Genomic DNA, 23,968 nt, shown 5'->3' on the forward strand with positions numbered 1-23,968 from the left:
GGGCTCTATATGAGAAGTAATGTAGAGTGACGCTCTTCAACTGAGAAAGGCAATCCAGTAGGAGAGAGAGAACCTTACTTGGCAGAGATGGATAGGACTTTGAGGTTACTTGTCCATCCAATCCATGGCAGTGCAGTAACTGGAGGTGGTCTCTTGACTTGGGTTCTAGGACTCTTCCATTATACACGCTGCTTTTCACAAAGAGGATGAAACAGCTGGGAAAATACCTTCACCATAATTCAAGTCAAAATATAAAATCGTGAATGGTTTGAGTAGGATTTCCAAATCCACTCAAACTCACCTATGCCTTAGCTTATGGGTTCAATAAAAAAGAAGGTTTGAAGGGGATTTTCATCATTCATCAGTTCCTTCTAAGTCCTTTTACAACATCTCAGGCCAAGACAGATAGAAAAGTCGCCCACACTCTTGCAAGTCATAAAGCAAGAGTCGGCATCTGCCATGACCTAGGCACCATCTTGGTCTTTCATGGCACCTAAATCAAGTGGCCTGGAATCGTCATGGGATTCCACGTTCCGTACCTTGTTCAGTGCTCAAGAGTCTGAGAAGAAAACACTCAGAGAAGTGCCAAGTTTATTAGAGTGAGAGAGTACTCCCCTCACATCGTCACCAGCAGACATAGATCCCACAGATGCATGCCCTGACCACACACCAATAATTATGGAAAACCTCTCGAGTTGGAAGATACCTCAGAGGTCACCAGGTTGACCCTCTCATCTGACATGCTAATCCCCCTTAAACATCTCCCTCCAGTGGACTGAGGTCAGATTCTGTTTAACTTGTAGCCAGGATGGAAACTTTGGTCAGCCCTGAATCTGCACTCTGGAAACAGAGAATGTTTAAGTACTATGTGGTAGTAGAGGTAAAGTTCCTTGGCTTAGGCCCCACTTGTCCCTTTTCTCATGAGAAAAGATTCTCAGAGTCCAGTGCAAAGTCCCTCAAAATCCCTCCACCAAGCACAAAGCACAGAAAGGAGGTTTGGGACTAGCGACTGGTAGCTGCATTTTGTCCTCGAGTTTCCAGAAGGTCTACTTCTTGGTCCACAGAAGGCCTCTGTTGCAGGGTTCTGGGGCCAGCCCTTTCCAGGAACATCCTGTCCTTATGCTCGGGGAATTCCTCCCAGAAAACAGCTAGGTCTGCTGTTCCACCAGCTGTAGTTTGGCAGTCTTGACTCGGTGGGCTTCCTTCAGGTTCCGTGCACGGACCTCTGGGTTGGAAATGAACTCCACTTGCTGCACAGGGAACCAGCCTCGCTCCCCATCTGAGAGTCGCATGCCCTCCAGCCAGCCTAGGGGCACAGGGTGTGTGAAAAGAATTACCTGGGACAGACCCATAATAACTCCTCCTGGATCTCCTTCCCTAAAACTTTTTGAATGGTAAGGCTGAAAGGACTGGAGAGCCCCCAGCACGGGAAATTAGGCCTCCCAATTGTTAACCCTGGCTGTTCTAGGTCTGGCGAGGTCTCTAGCTGCCTACTCCCGGGCCTTGTCCACTCTCATGGGTTGAACTGTGTTCCCACAAAATATATAGTTCTAACTTCAAAATATGAAGTTCTAACCGCAAGTGCCTCAGAATGTGACCTTATTTGGGAATAGGGTTATTCAGGTGTAATTAGTAAAGTAAGATGAGGTCATACTTGAGTAAAGTGGGCCTTAATCCCATATAACTAGTATCCTTATACAAAGAGGGAAATTTGGACACACACACACATAAGGAAGAGGCAGAGACTGGAGTTAGGCTACCACAAGCCAAGGACTACCTGGGGCTACCAGAAGCTAGAAGAGGCAAGGCAGGATCCTCCCCAAGAGGTGTCAGAGGGAGCATGGCCCTGCCAACACTTTGATTTTGGACTTCTGGCTTCTAGAACCATGAGAGAAGACACTTCTATTGTTTCAAGGAACCCCATTTGTGGTACTTTGTTATGCAGCCCTAGGAAACAAATACACCCACCTATAGTACCCCAGCTCCAACGCCCAGCTTACTCACGGGTTCTCCCTCTTACCATCGCTGCTTTGCTGAGTCACCATCACCACGTCTGCCTTCTCTAATGCCAACTCATCGTTCTCCCGGGGTTTGTAGGCTCGAAGGCACTGTACTTGTGGGGAGTCTTTGGAAGAGAAGAGCGCGAAGACAGGTTAGGAAAGGCGAGTGACTGGAACACTGAGGGGGAACTACAGGGGGAGGTTGGGAGGTTGGGAGGACTCGGGAGAGAGAAAGTTCAGGCTTTAGAAAGTTACAAACAAATGAGACAATCCGAAAAATCTTCATCCTCTACGAGGAAACAAAATGGTCGAAAAGGAAATGGAAATACCGAAATATTAAAGAACCAAAAATTCTATTTCTCCAGGGAAGATAAATTGAGAAATACCTTGTGACCACCTTCTATGACTCGTTATTACAAATACCCACATTCTGCTGAAGACCCATCTTCCCTCTGTTACCTTCCCTGACTCTTCAGTCCTCAATGGATTCTGAACTCCTTTAAAACTAATCGTCCAGGCCAAACCATTTACCTCTTATCCAACTGCTTTGTGTATGCGCTCTGCCTCCCCAAACAGATTGTAAAATCTGATCCTGTGACTCACTCTTCATTTCCTTCCCAGTACCAGAGGTGGGACTGGAAGAGATGCAAGTCGAGGGGCCCCAGGTATGACCAAATAAGGTGCCTAATCCCCTTCAGCTTCAGTTTCCTCACTTGTAAATGACTGGGTTGATCAAGGTGATTCCTCAGGGAATTCTGGATTTTCTCTATCTCAGTACTTTTGTGAACCAGAGGAAATTTCCATAGTTTGGAAGCTTAAGATAACAAGCCTCAGAGGACTCCTGACCCATAAGCATTCCATCTTACGTGGGTTTATCGCTCTTTCTACATTACCACACTTCGCTGGTTCCCTCAGAAAACAAACAGAACACTGCATTATCATCTGCACTTCTTTTTCTAGAGCTTATCTCCTTCTGCCATTTACGAGATGACAGCGAAGGAGGAAGCATCATCATCTTGCCTTCCTTCCAACTGGGGACCCGAAGGCCAGCAGACAAAGGGTCACATAGCAAACAAGTTAGTAGAACTCAGTTTACAGCCTGGTTCTCCTACTTCCTTTTCCAAGGTTCCTTGTATTTGTTTGTTCTTTTGAGTTACCAGTGTTCCTTTGAGTTCAGTTCCTCTCTAGATACCAAATAGGGAATTCTTGCTAGAGGACAAGTGTGGGGCTTATATGAGACCCAGAAATCCAGGCTTCACATGAATGCAAGACGCATTCGTAATATGTGTGTGTGTCTGTGGCTACCTGTGGGCACGTGGCAGCGTGGGCTAAGGGCAACCTGGTCTCAGGTCATTCTGTACAGGAGAGAGTGTGGTTAAGACAAATAGACTAGGTTGCTATTCTCCCACAGTTCCCACTCCAGCCCTATTTTCTCCCCGTATTTCCCCAAGACCTTTAAGCAGATGAAATCTAAGCAAAATAATAACAGGATAGACTTAAGGGGATAAATATTGAAAAAGAGCAAATTATTGCCCAAGGGAGAAAGTATATGGAAGAGGAGGCAGTACCATTGTGGTGAGTAGTTTTAAGTGGGTCATCTCAGGTGCTTAAGCTCCAGTGGCCAGACTTCCACTCTAAAATTCTGGATAGAAGCAGTAAGTGGGAGTGTCTCAGAGTTACCACCCAGCCTCCTAAACTTCTACACGCAAAGGTGACTTCCAGTCCTGCCATTTTTCTCTCCCTCTTATCCCCTCACTCACCATAACACTCCAGAAGGTCCAACTCCTCTCTGGGCATGGCCAAGGCTGAGATCCATCGAAGCTTTTCACTTCTGAGAAAACAAAGCAGGGTCAATGCCTCAACTGCAACTCTGGGGTGTGGGATGAAGACCAATGATGGGGAAGGGAAATGACTGTGGGAAAGACTTGTCTGGTTCAAAAAGTCTAGTTCAATGACATCTAGGACAAAAGTCAATGGGACTTTGCTTGCTTGGAAACATAAGAGCTTGAATTGTATGTTGTGTCTATCACCCTTTTTCTCCTTGTCTTTCCAAGCCTATCCCCTTAATGGCATATCTTTCAAGTGGGGGCGTAATGGCAACTGTCAATTACACACATGAGATGTTCCGTTTTGTATGGAGCAAAATGTTCATCTCAGTTTAGGTTCCCTCTATCACTTTGCATAATTCTCAAAACTCTATTGCCTACCTCCCTTCCATCAAATACCTCAGAGATGAAAACTATTGTGTACTCGTAATTAGGTCAGGGAAATATATCTACTATTTTTTTGGTCATGCAATATAACCCAAACTAATTTTGTAATTATCTGAAGGATTTTGTATTATGTTAGCTTCTGCTTCCAAAAACACTGGAGTCATTGCGAGCTGACACTATTTCTATTCCAGGAAGATGCCGCCCAAAACACTAAACAAAGAACATGAATCTGTATCTGATTACTTGACTTTGGTGACATTTTGTATATAAACCCCTATATCAGCCTCTATGTTCCATAAGTGAAGACAGGTACAGTTGACCCCACCCTGAGGTGTCTTCCAAGAGACAAAGCTGAAAAGTGTCTACGACACAGGGATCCTTGGACCATTTGGTGTCATGTCAAACTTTTTAAGGAAGAAGCTTCTAATATCTCTTATAACAGCAACAGTAGCTATAGTCTTGTAGTTGTTCCTTATTTTAGGCATTTTGTACCAGATTTTACAGGTATTATTTTAATACTCTCCAAAATGTATGTATCTGTGTGTGAATGTATTATTGTTATTATTATTATTATTATTATTATTATTATTATTATTAAAAAGATGAGCAAATCAAAGTTCTCAACACTATAGATTTCTGCTCAACAGAGGACTGGGATGGAAGGTGGGAGGAAGGCAAGCTAAAGACACCCCAGTGCTTGTCTTATTCACACATATGTCCACCAGCCTTTGACACTGAAGAGTTTCTGGCTTATACACATGGCCATTCACTCAGGACATCAGTAATTGAACTCTCTAGTTACTCCATACCAGCCCATCTCTTCTCTGTTGTTCGCAGATTTTGTCCCTCTTGACTGAAGAACATAACACAGATGCTAAAGTTTGGTAGCAGCTCTGTACCCTTTCCCACCATCTCTTACAAGTTGTCTATTAGCTCTAAAAGTCTGGGTTTGGGTTTCTCTAGGGAGGTTCTCCAGTCCGGAACAGAATCAATAGTGCTGTGGCTGTGTTCTGGGCACATTTTCTGCCCCGGCCCCACTTCCTTCCCAGCTGTCCTTCCTCCCCCGCTCCCTCCCCCAGCTCCTCTGCCCAGCCCCATCTCACTGGGTCTCAGTGCTGAAGAGGAACTCGGCCTGGGTGCCCTGTGCGTTATGCAGCAGGAAGAGTCGGAAGAGGTTTTTGTGAGGCCCATGTAGCTTCATTTCACACTTCTCCCCTCGGATGGAGGAGAAGGGAGCGTGGTCAAACACCAGGAATCGGCTACCCCTGCAAAATACAATGCCTGTCAACTCGACTCTACAATGGTCAGACTTCGTCCACCCTCGTATCTTTGGATTCAAAATCCCTATCCTTTGCAGCTTGCAAATTCTCATAAAAACCATGAGATGGTGCCACCTTGCTCCCAAGACAGTAGCTCCTGAGTCCCCAGGGATCTGTCACCAGTTTGGCAAACCACATGTCTAGTGCAATGAATACTTCGCCACTTTAAAGAGTTGGAGAGATAGAACCAACATAAATTTTCTAAGCCCTTAGGACCAAAGAGTTAGGATCTGGAATTGGCTAAGAACATCTAGGCTAAGGCTGAGTCCAGCCCAAATAAACGATTTGAGAATGCGGTAAGCCAGTTTGCGACATTTTGCTCTGTGTCTTTAACAAAGTACGAGTCCTGCCATGTGATCTCGTGACAGAATTTGGTGGGATCCCCTTTCTTTCTTTTCTCTAGGCCATGACCTGCATTCCATGGGTCGAGCCATCGAGAAGGGCTCCTCTAGGAACATGAGCCTTTTCTGCCCCTTTGAGTCTGCCCTCTTGCCTCATCCCACTCCCCTCTTGTACTATGGCTTCCCATTCTAGTCACTGACTCTCGGGGCCGAGACAGCAACAGGCAGTCATTGAAGAGATGCAGGTGGACTGGACGTGTGTTCAGTTTCCTCCGCAGCCCTGGGGAGAGGCTGAACTCCAGGGCTGTCAGCTCTCCACTCTTCACCAGCCAGCGTGACTGCGAAATGAGCGGGAATATCTATAGTGTAGGGAAGACAGGAAAGGCACTGTCACAGACGGGGCAAGCGCGAGCCTGCCTCGGTCCTGCCCTCCCCACCATGCCTCTCCTCATGAGCTCCACCACCGACACTCACGTCTTCCACATCCTCCGTCCTGCTCATAACCCATCCGCCGAGACTGCCCCTCTCGGAGCCTACCTACCACTGTCTGTGCTGTGCAGCACGCACGTCCACAGCTCAGGCAAATGGAAGGTTCAACCCAGGACGGTGACTACGTGAGAAAGCTCAGCCCAGGAAGCGTGAACTGAAGGGAGTTTGGCAGACCCCAGTTGGGGCATGTGAGGAAATAAGGCAGGGAACAGGATGCTGTGTGTCTTAGGAGTTAAAAGATTTGGGCAGTTCTGACCTTTCTTTCTCTGATTATAACCACAGACCTGAGAGGAGCACCTGGAGTCATATAAGGAGAACTGGGTGGGGTCTGCTTGGGGTTGGAAGTCGGGTCAAGGTAAGGGTATTGGACTACAGTTAACATGTGGCTCAGGGATTCTCCCGCTCTTCCAGGGAAGCAAGGACGGTATCTGCTCTGAGGTGGAATTTGAATGTGGAATGTTTATTTACATTGCATCTTGATGGGAGATCTTGGTCCTCTATTCGGAGTTAATTTCACGTTGCTTTGGTTAGACTAGGTGAAGACTTGATAAAATACTGAATGGCTGAAGCAACAAACGTATCTTTACAAAGGTTTACGCTGGTAAGTTCTCCCTCACCTGCCCACTTCCCAAATGCACTTTCTCCCCCTCAGGAACCCCCCCCCTCAGATGACCACTGTCCATTAGTTCCCATGTATCCTTCTAGGGTTTCTGCAGGTATACACAAGCAGACAGAGACACAGGTTTGTATCCTACTTTTCCACCAAAGATAACATGCTATAATCCACACAGGTCTGTGTCTACCCTTTTTCACTTAATAACATATCAGGGAGATTGAAGACATTTGGGTGTCCCAGAAATAGGATGGAAGAGAAGGCACGCAGAAGTAAGGGCAGAGACTGAGACCGTGCGAGCAAGATGGTTCTACATCAGAGGGTGACCTGCGGGTGATGTTTAAGTGAAGCTTCCCAGACGGGGTGGGGTGCAAGGGACTGACTCACTTTGCACTCAAACTCAATCTTCTGGCTCAGGTAGATGAGCTCCTCCGTCCGTCGCATCCTCTGGACATTGTTATTGCAGTCCCGGATCAGCTGCGTGTCGAGCAGGGTGAGGAGACAGGAAGAGCACTGCGTTAGAGGCTTTGACCTTGGAGTCCCCTGCAAGAAATCTGGAGGGTGGTTGTGACAGCCTCCGTTTTTTCCTGGCAGGCTGGGATTGTGTGAAGGCAGCATCAAATTGAAGTTCCAGGCCTCTGGTATACCTCGTATGACCTGACAGGACATTACTGGGTGGAGTGAAGGTAAGATTTAATCTCGGGATGGTGGTAGTGAGAGCATAGTCCCTTGGTGTGGACTGTCCTCAGTGTGGGAAGGAGACCGGGTGGGAGGTTTGGGGGGGGAGGGTGTTTGGAGGTTTGGTGGGTACACTGGGGTAGCTGAGCAATCCCATTAGCACGGTCCTGTGCTCTCTGGAGTCATGCTGTGAAGGCCAGTCATGGGGTCTAAGCGGGGGTGGTAGCTGCTTACCTCTTCCAGGGCATGATGTGCCTTTGTGGCCTCTGCTTCCTCTGAAGAGCCAGGCTGTGTTCTCTTCAGAATATTCTAGAGAACAAACAGTAGGCAGGAGGCAGATGGAAAGAAGGGATGGGAAAACAGGAAGAGGGAATTGAGGGTCGGCTAATGAAGTCCAAGAACGAAATTTTTGCATCAAATTCACCCTGAGGAAGAAGGGTGTGGGCAGGGGGGAGAAGGTTCACACCGTCCACAGGGTGTGGAAGAGGGGCAAAGGAATGGGCAGTTCCGTGCCTTGGGGCTCCCTGAGATTATCCCCTTCGGGTGAAGGGGAGAGGCCCAAAGGGGGACCGCGGTACCTGGAGCAGCAGTTTGAGACGCGTGATGCGCTGGAAGGGCAGGATCAGGAAGGACTTGAGGGAAAGGCGTTGGCAGACGGGGTCACTCTCCAGCTTCTCCAGGACCTCTCGGAAACTGCTGTTGCTGTTCCTGTGTGGGCAGCGAGCCTCAAGTGAGGAGGGACACGGGGAGTACTGGGGACACAGTGAAGGCTCAGGGAGTAGAGATGCAGTGGAATGTCTATGGCGGGGGCACCCGAAAGGTAGGGTGGGGGTGGGACCACAGAGCAGGCACAAGAACGTGTGCTTTGGGGATACTATTTGGGGTCGGGGTTTGGGGGTTTCAGGGCAAGGTTACTGCAGGGCCCACAGGGGGACTGGATGGGGACCAGGTCTTACAGTAGGCCTTGGAAGGTACGTTCCTGGTAGGTCTGGTTGGTGACATAAGGCAGGTAGACCCGGCGGAAATTGGGAGCATGGTTCAGGACGACATCACACACTTGGAAGGTGAAGATGTTGTTCTCGAAGTTCTCCTCCAGGTCTGAAAGGAACCTGCACAGCATTCACACAAGTCTCCTGAGACTCGGGAGCCTCACGAGAGCAGGTGGCTGACCCCTCTATACCTTGAGTCTGTGACTCCCTCCTTCTATTAGTCAGTAACTTCTATTGACCGTTCTTAGCTCTGTGCCCCTGCTATGCTCTAGAGTTCTCTCCAAGGCAATCCCTAGTTTGCCCCTGATAGAACCCTCTGATCCTTATATTCCATTTCCTGTTCTTCTTTTGAGTCTGTTCTGGTTTTCTGATCTCTACCCGTTTCCCACGGCCCATCTCCAGCGCAGCGCCTGCCTACGGTACATCCGGTCCCCAACCCAAGAAGCACTTCCCATTCATTTGTCGATCCAAGAACGGATCTGTCACCCACACACCCTCTCCTCGTCTTTGCTCTCACTATTCCCACAGCACTGGCAATCGTGAACGGAGCAATGAGAGGGCTGCTGAGAGAGAGGGGAAAAAACAACCAATGGTTTACAGGCTAAAGACACTGAGGCCGAGGGAGTGGTGTTTGGGAGAAGAGGACTCTCACGTGGTGCTGACTTCACGCACGTCCTGTAAACGAGAGAAGAGCCACTGGTATTCCTGGTTGGAAAGGGTGGCCCGCAGCGGGGCTGAGAGCTGGAAATGATCCACGGCCACATGCAGACTGCGTAGGTAGGAGGCCTCCGACACGATCAGCTCAAATTTGGCCTGAGAGGTTGGAGAGGAGATTAATTTAAAATAGGTATCGAGTCCCCAGTGTACGTGAGCCACTGGGTAACATTCTAGGGGCAGAGCAGGGAACAAGGCAGCTCCTGTCATAGCTCACAGTCACATCAGAGCCTAACCTGGTGTCAGGAGAGGGAGAGAGCACTGGAGCTCGAGACAAGAACGTGTCCAAGCCCCTACGCGTGTAAGAGAAAAGGATGCTTTCAAGAAGCATAAAATAAATGGAGTGTTTTTGGAACCGAGTATTTATACCGAAGTAGTGGCAGGAGATGAAGCTGGGGAGGCAAAGAGAGAGGTCTGGAGGATTGCATAAACAAGGTAAAACGTTTTGGACCTAAGGCCATGGGAAGATTAAAAGAGGCTTTACGTAGGGAAATAACCTGATCAGATTGGGTTCTTATAAAGGTTATTTCTGAGCACGATGTGGAGAAAAGAGTAGACGGGGCAAGGCAGCCATGTTAGGAAACTGCCATAGTCATTCCAGGTGACAGATGGAGGTCTGAACGGCCATGGGGGTGGGGAGAGGTAGGCCAGCTTCCTAATTATTTAGGAAGGAGATTACCTGGTTGTTTGCTAGAAAAGGGGGCTGAAAGAGTAGCCAGAATCACAGTTTAATGCTTCAGTTTTTGAGTTTGGTAACGGACCGAACGGCGGACTCACTGAGCCAGAGAACTTTGAAAGAGGGACAGATTTAGGGGATGAAATGGCGGACTCACTCACTGAGCCAGAGCCCTTTGAAAGAGGACAGATTTAGGGGATGAAGGTGATCTGGGGTTTGAGGAGAAATGGGAGGAAGCAGGATATCTGAGAAGCAGATGGTGCTGCTGTGGTGTCATGGGGATGGTCCAGCACTTGAGAACTTATTTGGAGGTTCCAGCAGGGGGCGCCACGGCTCACAGCCCTGTCCTCCTCCCGCGGGGCCGCTCATGCTCTTCCTCCAAGCCTGCGGCTTCAAGGTAGATGCAGGGACAGAGAGAGAAAGAAGACACACACCCCTGGGTGGAGACCCTCACGTACACCAACACGTAACTGGGACGCTGAAGGCGCACTTGAGTACAGGCTCCAACATTCACGGACTGACTTGGTGCGGCTCTCTTCACCTCACTGAACCTCGGGTTTTTTGTCTTTTTGTGTGGGTCACTGTACCTACACAGAGATGCTGTGACAGTCAAAAGAAATGGGGTTGGTGTGAGCACCTTATAGACCCCAGAAATACTATTTTATGAAAGGACTGTGCATATAAGCACAGAGGCTTCTCTTCTCAGAAACGTCAGACGGAGCCGGCCTGGGAGGCCTGATGGACTTCCCCGTGTTCAGGAGTTGCTGAAAGACAGCTGGGGTTTCTAACCTCTCCTGTTGTTTGGTCCATAAGTATCGGGCAATCACTGATTTTCTACATATCCTCCATGTGCTTTAAAAGTTGAGGTCAGTATAAGGCCCCCAAGTCTGAGCTTCAAAAAACCTCAACCTTTATAGTTGCCTCTGTTCAACTGGTTTATCCCTGAGTCCTTCTGGCCAACATCTGACTCCTTCCCGCCTCCGAAAGGGGGAGAGTATGGCACTAATATACATCAAACTCTGTACCAGGCACCACGCCAAGAGCCAGATACGGATAATTCACTTACACCACAGCAATCCTGAAAGTAGACCTATCCTCAAGTTTTAGACAAGGAAACAGACTTGGTGAAGTTATAGAACTTGCCTAAGGTTACACGGCTAGCAAGTGGTGAAGCCAGGATTCAAACCCAGCTTGGCCTGACGAAATCAAAGTATAGTAGTAAATATTTTTTGAGTGATTGCTATGTACTAGGCACTTATCCTTTTTGTGACCCAGTTTCACAAATGAGAAAATAGAAAGAAAGATCAAGTGATCTGGCCAAAGTTAAATAGTCAGCAAAGAGTAAAGTGGGCTCCACGACCGGGTCATTTACTCCAGAACCCAAATATGTAACATGATTCCATGTTCCAATGATGCCACATTGTCTTCCTGGGAAGAGAGGTTCTAATCCATATTTCAGATTGATTATTAAGAGAAGCTCTCCATGTGAAACCTTCATGGTAATAATGTAACATCAAACAGCCTCCAATACAGTCTTGCCACGGGGTGTAAGGACCGAGCCAAGACTGATGGGGATTCCAAAGCCCGTATGAGACCAGTGGACCCCAGGACAGCTGCCGGGGATGCAGCAAAAAGCCACTCATATGCTTTGGTGGAAGAGAAAAGCTTCAGGTAGTGTGGAACCCCAGGTGAAGAGGGAAATTTTAGTCTAGCCTGAAGCAGCAGTGAAGGGATTAATTCCACATTCCTCCCAACAAATTCAGGGGATGGTCACTTTGTGTGAGACCCCATCGATAACAGGTAGGAGGGAGCAGCCCACGCCCTGCAGAAGTGGGGAGGAAGGCCAGTGCTAACATCCCGAAAGCCATCCAGACGCATCAGAGTGGAGACGAGCGACAGCCGCGGCGTGCACGGGGCGTGTGGTGAGTGTGGAGGGGACAGCCTGGTCTTGCTGGGGGTGGTGGCAGTGAGTAGGAAATCAGGAGGAGACTTTGCTCTCCCTCCTGCAGGCCCATCCCCCGCCCCACCCCCGCCCCGCTGGGTACCTCTTGCAGTTTTTGGTCTTCGTGGGTCATGGAGAGCAGCACGGTGCTATTGCGCACCACGGGGATCTCCTGCCACAGGGAGCCACTGGAGGCCACGGACAGGCGCTGCAGGTAAGACTCTGAGGAGACCAGGGTCCTCCGGGGCTGCCGGGGGGAGGCGGGCCCAGTCACCTCCCCCAGGCTGTCCAGCCGCTGCTGGCTCTGGATCTCCTTGTTCAGAACCACATCGCTGTACTCCTGGTAAAGCAGCTGAGCTACAGGGGCGAAGAAGCGTGGCGGAGGGAGAGAATTAGGGAGACAGGGATGTTGAGGCATAAAGACAGAAGCCACCAAGCTGCTTCTGGCTCTCCTGGAAATCCTGTCTCCCTGAAGAGATCACAGCCCCACTGAGGAAAGCCATGAGCTCTCGTCTTGGGCAAAATGCCACATGGGTCTCTACTTCTGTTTAAGGTACTCACAGGAGTTGATGAGCTTTGAGCGGCGTCTTGCAAAGCCGCCCATTACCTCCTTTGGTTTCTTCTCCCTGTGGAGGCAAGAAGGGCTCTCGGTGCTTGCTGGCCACTGATGCAGAGACGCCCCAGGGGACCGTAGAGGAGCTAGCCTCCAACCTTTGGGACGTGTGCTGGGCAGTGAGGGCCTAATCCCCTCAAGAGGCAAGCTGTAGCCTGACCCACTTTTGGTAGCTCAGAGCTGTTTTGGATGTCATGTTGAACTTTTACAGGGGGGTTATTTCATGGCTAAAGAACCTAGGAGGACAGGAGAGTCAGACCCAGCTAACACCCAGGTAGAGAAAAGATGCCCTTACCCTGGAATCCTGGTGTACATCTCTTCCCCTCCCTACCCCTGGAAGACACAGCACCCCAGAACCCTTGTCAACAAATGGAAATCTCAGTATCCTGAGAAAAGACAGTCTAAGTGTGTCTGTTAGGAGAGAAGGTGACTCACCGAAAAACAATGGTGTCTGAAGGGCCAAGGGCTTTTTCTACAGCTGGACCTCTTGTATCTGGAAATGGAAATGGTGAAGTCACTGAGATTTTAGAGGGACGTTCAGAAAGCCCAAGAAGGTAAGACCTGAAGCAGGAGATGTAGGCATCTGAGGGAAGAGAAGGGCTCAACTGGGAGTCTGTGCAGCAGAGCAGTGCCAAAGTAGAAAGCACTGAGGACACTATTACCGGGTACGTCCCCATCCCCGGCATCGGATGTGAACTAGGCGAGAAGAGGATGTCTTCTCTACTAGTAGGAGGACATCAAGCAGATGTTAGTACCTGGAAAGTGTGTGTGTCGTGGGGGGGAGAGGGGAAACATCCACAACAACCTTGGGAAAAACAGGTACACAATAAAGCACCACCACGGCTGAGTGACAGAGATAGAGGGGAAGGAGGAGGAGGAGCACTACAGGGAGCCCAGAGAGGTTTCCAAGGGCTTCCCTCTGGGTTGACATTGGGTATGTGGATGAGCGAAGCCACCAGAGGGACAGTAGAGGCCCTGGGGACAGAAGAGGGATAAGGTGGTAAGAGCTGGCGAAAGCTTGGTCCGACATGAGTGTTACTATGATCCTTGGTCCTTGCTTACCTGAAGAGCCCTCAGGCAAGATGGAAGGTCTGCGCAGGCCTTGCCGGTTCCAGCCCTTGTGCTTACTGGATCCCTCACCAGGATCGGCAACCTGTCCACTGCTGCTCTCCAGTGGTCTCCCTGGGTCCCGCCTGTGGGGCCAGCTGGATGCCTTCTCCAGATGGGGATGGCTGAGTTTTTCTGATTGCCTTGCTTGGCCTAGATCCAACCTCCTCAGGCCATTGGCTCCTTCCTGAGGGGCTGTTCTTCTCAAAGATCCTCTGGCAGAGGTCTCAGACTCTTCTGAGGGTCCTGGTTCAGAGGGGGGTCCCTGGAGCTCCAGACTCCAGGGTGTGGTTGGGGAAGAGGGACTTAGAAGGGTTGCCACATTGCTGAAAGCCATGCCAGGGGACACTTCACTCTTGCTCCTGCTGGTGGAGGCCAAAGAGTCTGTTGATCGGCCCATGGCCGGGGGCCAGGAGGTACGTCCAACAGAATGGGGAGTGGAGACTGTCCGCTCTTGACAAACAGGCCTTGGCTTGCCCTGACCCCCTGCATTCATGAGTTCTCCCTGAGTGCTCCTACTCCTCCCCCTAGACTTTGGGGGTAACGGGGGTGGTTCAGTGGGAAGATCCATAATAGGGACAGGGGGTAGAGGCCTGTAGATCCTTGGACTACTAGAAGAAGAAACAAAATGGTGGGGCTGGGACAAATCAGGAGTTGGGGGTAATGGCTTGTTGTATCTCAACCTGCGGGAGCAGGTCTGAGTAGGGTGGGGAGTGTCCGGGGTAGAAGGCAGAGGTCGGTGCTGCCTGGCCACAAGGGGGTCAGGAACTGGGGGAAGTGGGCCTCTGGGGGGGCCATGGAGCCCTGAACCTGGGGCCAATGGAAGAGGATGGCCACACCGCCTCAGTGTGGGAACTCCTGCGTGGAGATGGCTGTCTCTCTCTACCATGGCGGGGTGGACATGCCTCTTCTCTGGAGGAGGAGGGGGCAGAGGTTCATGGATCCTCACATCTACAGAGACAAGGGGTGGGGAAGAGCCATAGGCAGGAGACTCTGGGGCAGAGGCTGAAGTGTGTCGGAAGCCATATGGCTGGGTGCTACAGGCAGGACTGGATCTTTCCAGATTTGAAGTGAATTCTTGAGAGTCCTGCCCCAGAGCAGATAATGAACTAGGGGATTCTGGGATGATCCTGCAGTCCCTACCACTTTTCCTGTCCCTTCTTGGGATCACAGAGCCATAGATGGCGGGTTTGGGGGCCCTCTGGGGCAACTCTGAATGGGAGAAGGAAAGTGATAGTCCCAGCAGGTCCGGAGTTGGCTCTGTCCTGTGAGAGCCTGGAAAGGAGTTGCTCCTTAGGTGCTGGACAGCCCCTGTAGAGTGGCATAGGGGGCTCTGAAGGTTGGCCCAGTTGGAGCTGGTGGATATTTCCATGGTGGCCTCTGCAGTCAGGAAGCCACAGAGGGCAGCTGGGGGAGTCTCAGAAGCCCCATAGTTAGATGTGTTGTTAGTCCAAAGAGATGCTCTGGAGGTTTCTGGGGAAGGTAGGGCAAGAGAGGGCTCCCTCCTGGGAGAGGCAACTAGGGGGCTGGCAGATGCTGATGTCGTTGTACTTGGGGAGACGTCGGCCAGACTGGAAGAAGCGGAATCTGGTGTCCTTGGAGGAGCTACAGATGTACCGGCAGAGACCATCTCGGTTCCCTGGCTGAACGCCGCCCCCTTGCCCAGCTCGGATCCCTCCCGCTGACCATCCTGAGCTGTTTCTTGGTCAGGTGACTCCCCAGCAGGAAAAGAGCCAGGTAAAGAAGCGGGCTGGCAGGACCATCCTCCTGGCTCTAGTGCAGGAGCCGGAGCTTCAGGGAATGGTTCCTCAGCCCTAGGCTCCTTCTGAGTCCCAGGAATACTGGTCATGGGGTAACAGGTGTCTAGAAACAAGTCGCAGGGAGAAGAGACCTCAGGGGCTAGCGGAGCCAGTGTGGAAGGACCATCACGTGCTTTCCCGTCTTCTGTACTTCCCTCTCTGTCCTCTTCCCACAGTGGGTCCCCATCCCAATTCCCCAACTCCTCCTCCTGCCCCTCCACTGACATCACTTCTGGCTGAAGACCTTGACCTTCTTGCCTTCCGGTTACTTTCCCTGATCTCTCCACCAAGCTTTGCTCCTCCTCATTCTGAGCATCCACGCTCCTCTCCTCTGGGCCCCCCAACTCGCTCTTCCCCTCCTCTCCCTGCTGCAGATCTCGCGGGCCCTGGGTCTTCCTCTCCTGCTCACTACAGTGCGGACCTTCCACTTCCCCGTAAAGCCCCATTCTTTCTCCTTGTTTTGCAAGCATCACGTCACCTTGTATCTGCTCCTGTTTTTGCCTTTGCTCTCCCTCTGTACCATTAACCTGCTCCCCCTGTTCCTGCCCCCCTAAATGCCCATCCTTCCCCACAGTTCCTTCCTCCTGGAAGTCCGCTTCCGCTAGTCCCAGCTCCTCCAGCCCCTCGGTGCCCAGAAGGCACACGAGTCCCCCTCTCCCTGGACTTTCTGCTGCCTCCGTAGACTGCAGCTCTTCCCCCTGCCTGACCGAGTGCCCTGGCTCGTGGGTCTCTGCAGTGTGCTCTTCACAGGAAGGCCCAAATCCGGGCTGAGCAGAGGTGTCTGGAAAAGCTTCCTCCTTTTCTTCTGCATGTCCAGTTCCCCCAATCAAAGAAGTGAGTTCTGGCCTAAATTCCATCTCTACTCTGCCACCCAGCTGACTGGATACTGAGACCATGTCTGGATGTTCACCTTGAACAGGGCAGGCCCTGAGTTCTGCAGGAGCTGGTGTCCTTGCCTGTCCAATGCTCGGGCTCTGAGGCACTGCCTCCTGGTGCTCTGGGGGGTCCCCTGTCTCACCCACAGAGTCTTCCTGGTTGGTCTTTGCACCTGCAGGGGCTTCCTCAGGGAAGGAGGTCATGCTCTCGGTGGCACAGCTATTCACATCTCTTACATCTTCTTGCTGGGTGTCCGAGAGTCTGCGTCCCTCTGCCCACATGGAGGATGGCTCCCAACCTTCTAGAGCGTCGGGCCCCAAGGCAGTGGTCTGACTGCTTCTCCTGAGAGCTTGCAGGGTAACACTGAGCTCTGCTAAGGCAGGGATGGGAGTCGAGACCCCGTGTTGGGGCTCTTCAGCCTCCATCAGGGCTGAGCCCTAAAGAGGAATAAAACACAAAGTTTTCATCACTCTTTCTGCTTCTACCTATCAAAGGAACAGACCCTAGAGAACAAGAGTGGGACATTGATTTGGTTCTATTTCAAGTCATTCTTTGAGACAAAAGGTACTCAACAGAGTAAGTAACGTATCACTGATTTATTCTTCTAATAAATATTGACCAAGTGACCTCTTTAAGGGCAGGGCATTCGGTGGTAAACAAGACAGGCCGAGACTGTGTCCTCATGGAGCCTGCAGTCTTGTGGAGGAGACAGATAATAAATGATTAAATTAGAGCGTAAGACCATTGTCAAAGAGCACGGAGCACTCCCAGTGGTCATTACTCTCTAGACTGTATTATGTCATACCGTCTCTCCCCGTCTATTCTCTGGACACCAAGCATGACTCAGTCCTGTATAACTCCCAGACACCGTGAGTGACACACCCTAGATCCAACAGCCCAGAGAAGCAAGAAGGGGGATCTTCCTCCAAAGCTGCCGAGAGCATTCAAACCCTCCTGGCCACCGTAGCCAGTGTCCAAGGTACTCAAGTGGAGTGACCTCCCTCTGTGCAGTCTGGACTTGACTCATTACTTTCCATAGTATCTAGCAGAGCCTTGTAACTAACTGGCAATTCTGTATTCCATTATAGAAGCAGCTGTTGTAGGGGCGCCTGGTGGCTCAGTCAGTTAAGCGTCTGCCTTTGGCTCAGGTCATGATCCCAGGGTCCTGGGATCGACCCCCACGTCGGACTTCCTGCTCAGCGGGGAGTCTGCTTCTCCCTCTCACTCTGCCCCTCCCCCCGCTCTCTATCTCAAATGAATAAAATCTTAAAAAAATAATTTTAAAAAAGCAGCTGTTGTAAAGTAGAATGATAACTAGACTTACTGGATTAGAACTGTAGCAGACACATTGCATACCCCCTTCAGCCAGGTCCATGACACTGTGCTCCCCTCACCAGCTTACTGCCCCCTGCTTTCAAAAACCTTGTAAACTCTCCCCATCATTTCTTAAAAGTTTGACCTTCTCCTCTGCCGTCTCACTTCCAGCAGAAAACATCATCTCCCACCTTGCAAAGAATTTGGAAACCCATAGAGGGGGACTGCCTCAGTTCCTGGCAACTCAGAGTGCCCTCAGTTTTGCTTTCCCCATTCCCGCTTTGATGGCCCAACGGGTGTCCCTCCCCTTACACACCACGTTCTTTAGCTTGTCTTTTCGGTCACCTTATGCGATAGATTTTCTCTTCTTCTCCCACCACCCCTCTCTGTCGGACCCATCCCACAACTGAAGCATGACCATGGCTTTCTCATCTACACTGTGGAAGGAACTGTTCATACCTGAGGTCCTCACCTCTTCACATCTCACCCGCCTCCATCCCGGCTTCACTAAGCACCAAACTGCCCACCTCCCCCACAATCGCCCATATTAACGCCAAAGGACACTTAGTGTGGTGGTTCTTGTCCGTGTCTGACACTAATGCCTTTGGATACACTCTTTCTTGTTATTCGTGAGAACCACATGTTCCTGGTTTAGCTCCATTAAGTTTCTCCAGAGGACTGGACTTTCCAGCTCTCATTCACATCACTTCTCCTTCACAGCGTTTATACAATTACAATTATGTATGTATTTCAATTGATCATCTATCCCAAATAGTAGGTGGTAAGTTTCACCAGATCAAGAACTACATCCATCTTGCTCGACTGTCTACACCTACACAATCCCTGGCCCATACTCCGTGATCGATACATGCTTTTCAATGATGGAACATAATTCTTGTTTCCCTCCTGGCCCACCTTCCCCAGATGGAATGTGCTGCCAAGTCCCGCTGAGCCCACCTCCTGCTTATCCCCTGAGTCTGTCCACTTCTCTCCATCTGCACTACCGGACCCTGGTGCGCTCTCCGGTCCTGTCTCACCCAGGCCACTGCATCTGGGGCACAGCCTGGCCGCTGGCCTCCACACAGCTCCCCTCGCCCTGTAACCAAGGCATCCTCTACACTGCGTAGGAGGGATCCTTCAGTGCCCCACTTCTAGTTTCAATTCTCCAGTAGCCTCTGACTGCCACTGGGATGAAACCCAAATATACAGCCTGGGTTATTTGCCCTTCACACCTGACCTCTGCCTTCCCCTGCAGGGGCCTCAACAGCTCTGAGCACCCCCGCCCATGCCTGTGCCGCAGGCCTCCTGGTGCGCTGTTCCTCTGGCTGCAATCTTCTTCTGCCCCAGCGCACCCTTTGCTTCTCTCACACTCGCTGTACTTGTAATTACATATTTAATGTCTATTTTCCGGACTGGAGCATGAGCTTCCACAGGACACAAATGCTGCCATATTAAGCGCTCTGTCTCCCTGCTTGCAGCTGAGTTTGCCCTCCACAAAGGTCTACTGCATGCGTGAGGAAGGGGAGAAGACGGAGTTAAAAGCATGTTGCTCAGTGTTTACTTCTGCCTTGTATGTATCTTGCTAATTTTGCTCACTGTCATTTTAGACAATCGTAGAAATCATTTAGTTTACTTGAATGCCCCATTTTCTTATCTTTAACAGGGGTTTAAATTCTTTCTTTGTAAGGATTTCTAATGAAAACTAAGTAACATTAAAAAGTATGTTGTGAAATTTGAGGGTCACAGAAGTGTTAGGGATGGTAATTACCGTTGAGGAGAGACAAAGTATAAAAGAGAAATACAGGATTTCTGAGCCGGAGGGACCTTTAGAGGCACACAGAAGATGTGCCTCACTTACGGTTGGGGAAACTGGAGGTCCCATAACCTAGACACTTGCTCAAACTTCTTAAGCAAATGGTACAGAGGGACTCAAACCAAAGTCTCCTGACTGACGTCTACTATAGGCAACCAGAAGCCCAGCTGTGAGAAGCTGGCCGGTCACTGGCCCAGAGAAGACCCTGGGGGCTTGTGGAACCCACAGCTGCCTGTGGACCTGAACGTTTTTCTTGTCTTCTCTAGGCCAAACGTGGAAGCCCACCACCCAAAATACCTGCTGTTTTGCTGAGCTACTGCACAAGCATATGCCCTTACACAAGCACGCTTGCACGAGCACCCAACCACACACACACACACACACACACACACACACACGATAAGCCGCCCTTGCTGTTCCTATGCAATACAGCCTGACATAACCAAACGGACAGGTCCCTGGCCACCCTGCAGATGTAGTGTGTGACAAGTTCCCGGCCACCCCATAGACGCAGATACCATCTATATGGGGCAAAGAGCTGTGTCTAACATAAGCATACTTGTGTGGAAGGACTTTTATGTCCTTTTCCAGTTAACTGCCACGGTGCGTGATTTGCTCCCTATTTCTAGAGCTAAGTACAAAATACTATAATCACTAGATGATACTGTGACATGACCCTATTCTCTCAACCACACGTTAAATACTATAGTTGCTCACCGTAAACATTTTCTGAAACTTGGCTCCTACCTGCCTAAGGAGACTGTGTGACTTCGCCTGAAGCTTCCCCTCACCCACATCTGTACTGTCCTGGCCCTACACCCAAGTACAAGCGCAAGTCCTCAAAACAAGCAGCCCCTGAATACATGTGTCTGCCTTCTCTATTCGGGCTGTATCTCTGTGCGCCCTGGGGCACGAACATCTTCGGTTCCGTTCGGGTTACACGATGCATGTCTGTCTCCTACAAGCCCACTGATCCTACTTCTAACACCGCCTTTATCCATTTGGAAATACTGGTGGTCACCCGATTCAGCCACCATTTACCACAAAGGAAGAACGTACCCTATGCCCCCTATACCTGACCCTGTCCTAGCGATCTGATTGCAATCAGGCATGACAAAGCTGCAACGTGAGAAAGCTCAAGGAAGGCTGCAAAACACGGTTCCACTTGCATAAAGGCATCAGGACGGAGCCTTTCTGCATTGCCCATATGTGTTAGTTACCTCCTCATCTCCTTCTCCACCAGGGGTGAATAATCACTATTTATCTGAGCACAGGCAAAGACGGGGCATGGCATCGTGTTGATCCCGACTTCCTCCAGACCAGAAACATTTTGCATCCGCTGACCCCAGCCACATGCCACTTCTTTCAAGACAAGCCCCAAGTCACTCTAGTAATACAGTGTGAGACAGAGCTCAGTATCTCCTTTGGAGCCCCCCAACACCTGAGCACTTGTCCATTTCTAATCATCAGACCGAGAATTGTATTTCAAAGATAACCCCTCCTCCCCATCACACTGCTTGCTCTTCGAAGCGGTGTTGAGCGCCATGTGTTTTTTTTAAGGATCATGCCTCCTGGATTTTGCAGCAGGGTCAGGTTCGAATATTCTGACTGATACCACAAATCACTGCGATACTCTTGAAATTACTACTGAATTTACACTATTGTCTATACTGCTGCTCACATTAGGAAAATACCTCCCAAATCAAAATGTTCTCATTCTGATTGAGAAAATAAGACCACCATATAGATGTATGGCTTTATTCACTGTTTGACATTATTGCCCCCAATGTTACAAAGATAGGAAAATGAGAGTGGTTTTCTGGACCACTAACTGCTAACACCTGTGTTCTATCCACCTGAGGAAAGCTCCACATTCCAATGAAAACTGTAATAAACATCTCTTATCTGTTCCCTAACGTCTGAAATTACCACGTTATCCACTGTCTTGTAGACCCCATCAGCTGACCCTGAACATCAATGCTGATGTATGCCCCACAAATCCATCTGTGGCCCTGGTGACATCCACAGAGATAATGTGAGTGTGAGCGGCCTCTTTGTGTCCTGAACAGAGACCCTGAGGTGACCTTGTTCTGGTCCACCTTGCAAACACTATAAATGACCAGCTCCTGTGCACTCCACAGACACAGTGATTCATCCCCGTCTACACCAAATGCTGTAAGTCACCTGTTTGAGTCTACACCACTGACACTTGAGCAACACTGCTCCTGTTCAAGCCATGATCCTGTGTGTGACCCCGTTCTTGTCCACACCATATAGTGACTGACCACTCCAAACACCACGAATGACATGCTCCTGTCTATCCTACAGACGCCATGCTTAACGTGGCCATAGACAACGTCACACAGAGTGTTACGGGAAGTCATACACACTGGGGACCCCTGATATATGACAACTCCTGACTATATTTAGAATTACTGTATTCTAATTGTTATTTAAATTCAATTAGCTAACATACAGTACATCACCAGTTTTTGGTGAGGGATTCCTATGCATACCTCCAGACTTCTCCCTGTTCCGCACTAGGATACTAACATGCAATCCTCCTGCCAAACAGTCTCTCTTAGAATTGATACCCCCATCCTTCCTCCTCCCTGGTCCGCAAGAACCCCCTCAGTAGACATGGCTTCAGTTTCTGTTAACCCAGACTGGTTAACAACTGATCCCCACTTTGCTAGGGCCTAGGCCAGGAGCTTCTTCCCACTCCAGGTGTAGCTAAAACAGGAAGCCTAAGAAAGAGGCCACATCCGGAGCTGTTTAGCTAGAAGATGGGCTTTCTGGATTAGTCCAAGGATGCAAGACCAGAGAATGCCAAGTCGGGGAGCAAAGGAGGCAAGAAGGTGGAAAAGAAAGTTCTCTCCCTGGTCTGACACACCCTTCCCCCTCAATCTGACAAGAGTCCTGGCCAGAGTTCACTTCTAGGTAGACAGGAGCGCAAATCTGTCTTGGGAATCCAAGATCCAGGAAGGGGACAGGGCCTGAGATCTGAAAACCCACTGGCGTCAGGATTAGCTCTCCTGGGACAGTCGTGCTGGAAGACAACCATAAATGATGCTCAGACTAGCCCTGTTCTAGCACCCACACCCCCAACTCCCAGCTCAGAGTTCCCTTCCCACCCCCCAACGTCAGAATGCAAAGTCACCATTAACATGAAGCTTTGGAAGTTCTTGGAATATATGGGAAAATAGGGTGGGGGCAGGGCAGGAGTCATTTTTAAGAGTTCAGGCGCCTTGGCGAACAGGGAGAGGCGTGTACTTAGACATACACAGTCTGCGAATCCAAAGCAAGGTAAATGAAGGAAGGCCCAGGCCTGGGTGAAAGAGAGAGAGAGAGAGAGACAACAAAATCCGTCTAGATAGGGAATAGGGCCACAAAGGGAATCTCAGTTATTCCTCCCTTTGGGGGGTCAGGTTTCCCCAGAGCAGGAGACTTTGAAGGAAGAGCCCTGATTATTGGCCCAGGGAACATCTGGGGGCAGGGTGCCCATTTCCAAGGCGGGGACCAGGCCGGAAGCAAGTTTTTCAGGCAAGAGCATTTCCTTCAGCTTCCCTCGTCTTCAGACCAGGGTACTCAGTCACACACCCCGAACTCTGCCTATCTGCCCTGCCCCCCATTTCCGGAGCCCGTGCCCCGCGAACCCGCCGGGCTGGCCCCAGGGTGAAGGCCCGGATTCGCGTCCTTCCCGGCCCTCCCTTACCTCCGCCGGGGCTCTACAGCCGCCCGCCCGGAGCCGCGAGCCGCGAGGGAGGAGGGCACCCACCTGGGCAGTGTCACATGCTGTCTCGGCCCAAGAGTCCCCTCCGGGTCCCAGGCGCCGGCCGGCCGTCCCCCACGCAGGCCCGGCCGCCCCGACCGCCCCACCCGCGGCCCGCCCCTCCCCGCCCGGCCGGGAGGGAGGGATCTGCCTCTCCTAGGAAGTTTCAGGTGTGGAAACCCGGGACACACCTTCCTGGGGGAGGGGCAGCGCCCGGCTGCGCCCGAGCCCCATTGGTGTGAAGGAGGCTCCCGCGTCAGAGCTGGGAAGTGGCGGGCGGGCGGGCCGGGAGGGGAGCCCGGGGCGCGGGGCGCAGGCGGCGGGGAGAGCGGCGCGGGGCGCGCGGGGCAGGGCGCTCCGAGGCCGGCGGCGGGACCGCGGGGCGCGGGGCGGACACCGGGGGCCTCTCGAGAGGCGCGCGTGTCCCCGCGATCTGCCCGGGCGTTTCTTCTGTGTTTCTTCAGCTCGCCACCTAAGCCTGCGTCTGGATCTGCGCGCCGCGAGTGTTTATCTTTGGCTGGTCTGTGTCTCTGAACGTCTGAGGTTTTGCGTTTGTGCGCTCTGTCCTCGGGCCTCCGTGCGCATTTCTCTCCCTTGATGTCCACCTGTCTCCATCTCTTAGGGCCTAGGAACGTGCATCTCTAAAACAGCATGGCCATGTCTCTCCTCTGTGTGCTGTTTGCTTCTGTGTTTTTAAAGT

General features: G+C 50.9%; 1 protein-coding gene across 1 annotated transcript; it reads right to left on the minus strand.

Annotated features, from left to right (window-relative positions):
* Nucleotides 1–574: 574 nt before the first annotated feature.
* On the minus strand, nt 575–23,399 carry ARHGEF5 (Rho guanine nucleotide exchange factor 5). The gene is made up of 15 exons (XM_045792420.2): nt 23,275–23,399; nt 13,650–16,806; nt 13,023–13,080; nt 12,536–12,600; nt 12,078–12,331; nt 9,295–9,455; nt 8,610–8,762; nt 8,232–8,361; nt 7,888–7,962; nt 7,363–7,452; nt 6,075–6,232; nt 5,317–5,478; nt 3,761–3,831; nt 2,021–2,125; nt 575–1,306 (listed from the first exon to the last, which is right to left on the minus strand). Exons 2-15 carry the CDS (start codon nt 16,792–16,794, stop codon nt 1,149–1,151), a joined length of 4,785 nt encoding a protein of 1,594 aa, XP_045648376.2. The 5' UTR covers nt 16,795–16,806; nt 23,275–23,399; the 3' UTR covers nt 575–1,148.
* Between the last annotated feature and the right edge of the window lie 569 nt (nt 23,400–23,968).

The sequence above is a fragment of the Ursus americanus genome, chromosome 3 (assembly GCF_024610735.1).
Source record: "Ursus americanus isolate L20-20 chromosome 3, mUrsAme1.1.p, whole genome shotgun sequence".
Classification (NCBI taxonomy): Eukaryota; Metazoa; Chordata; class Mammalia; order Carnivora; family Ursidae; genus Ursus; species Ursus americanus.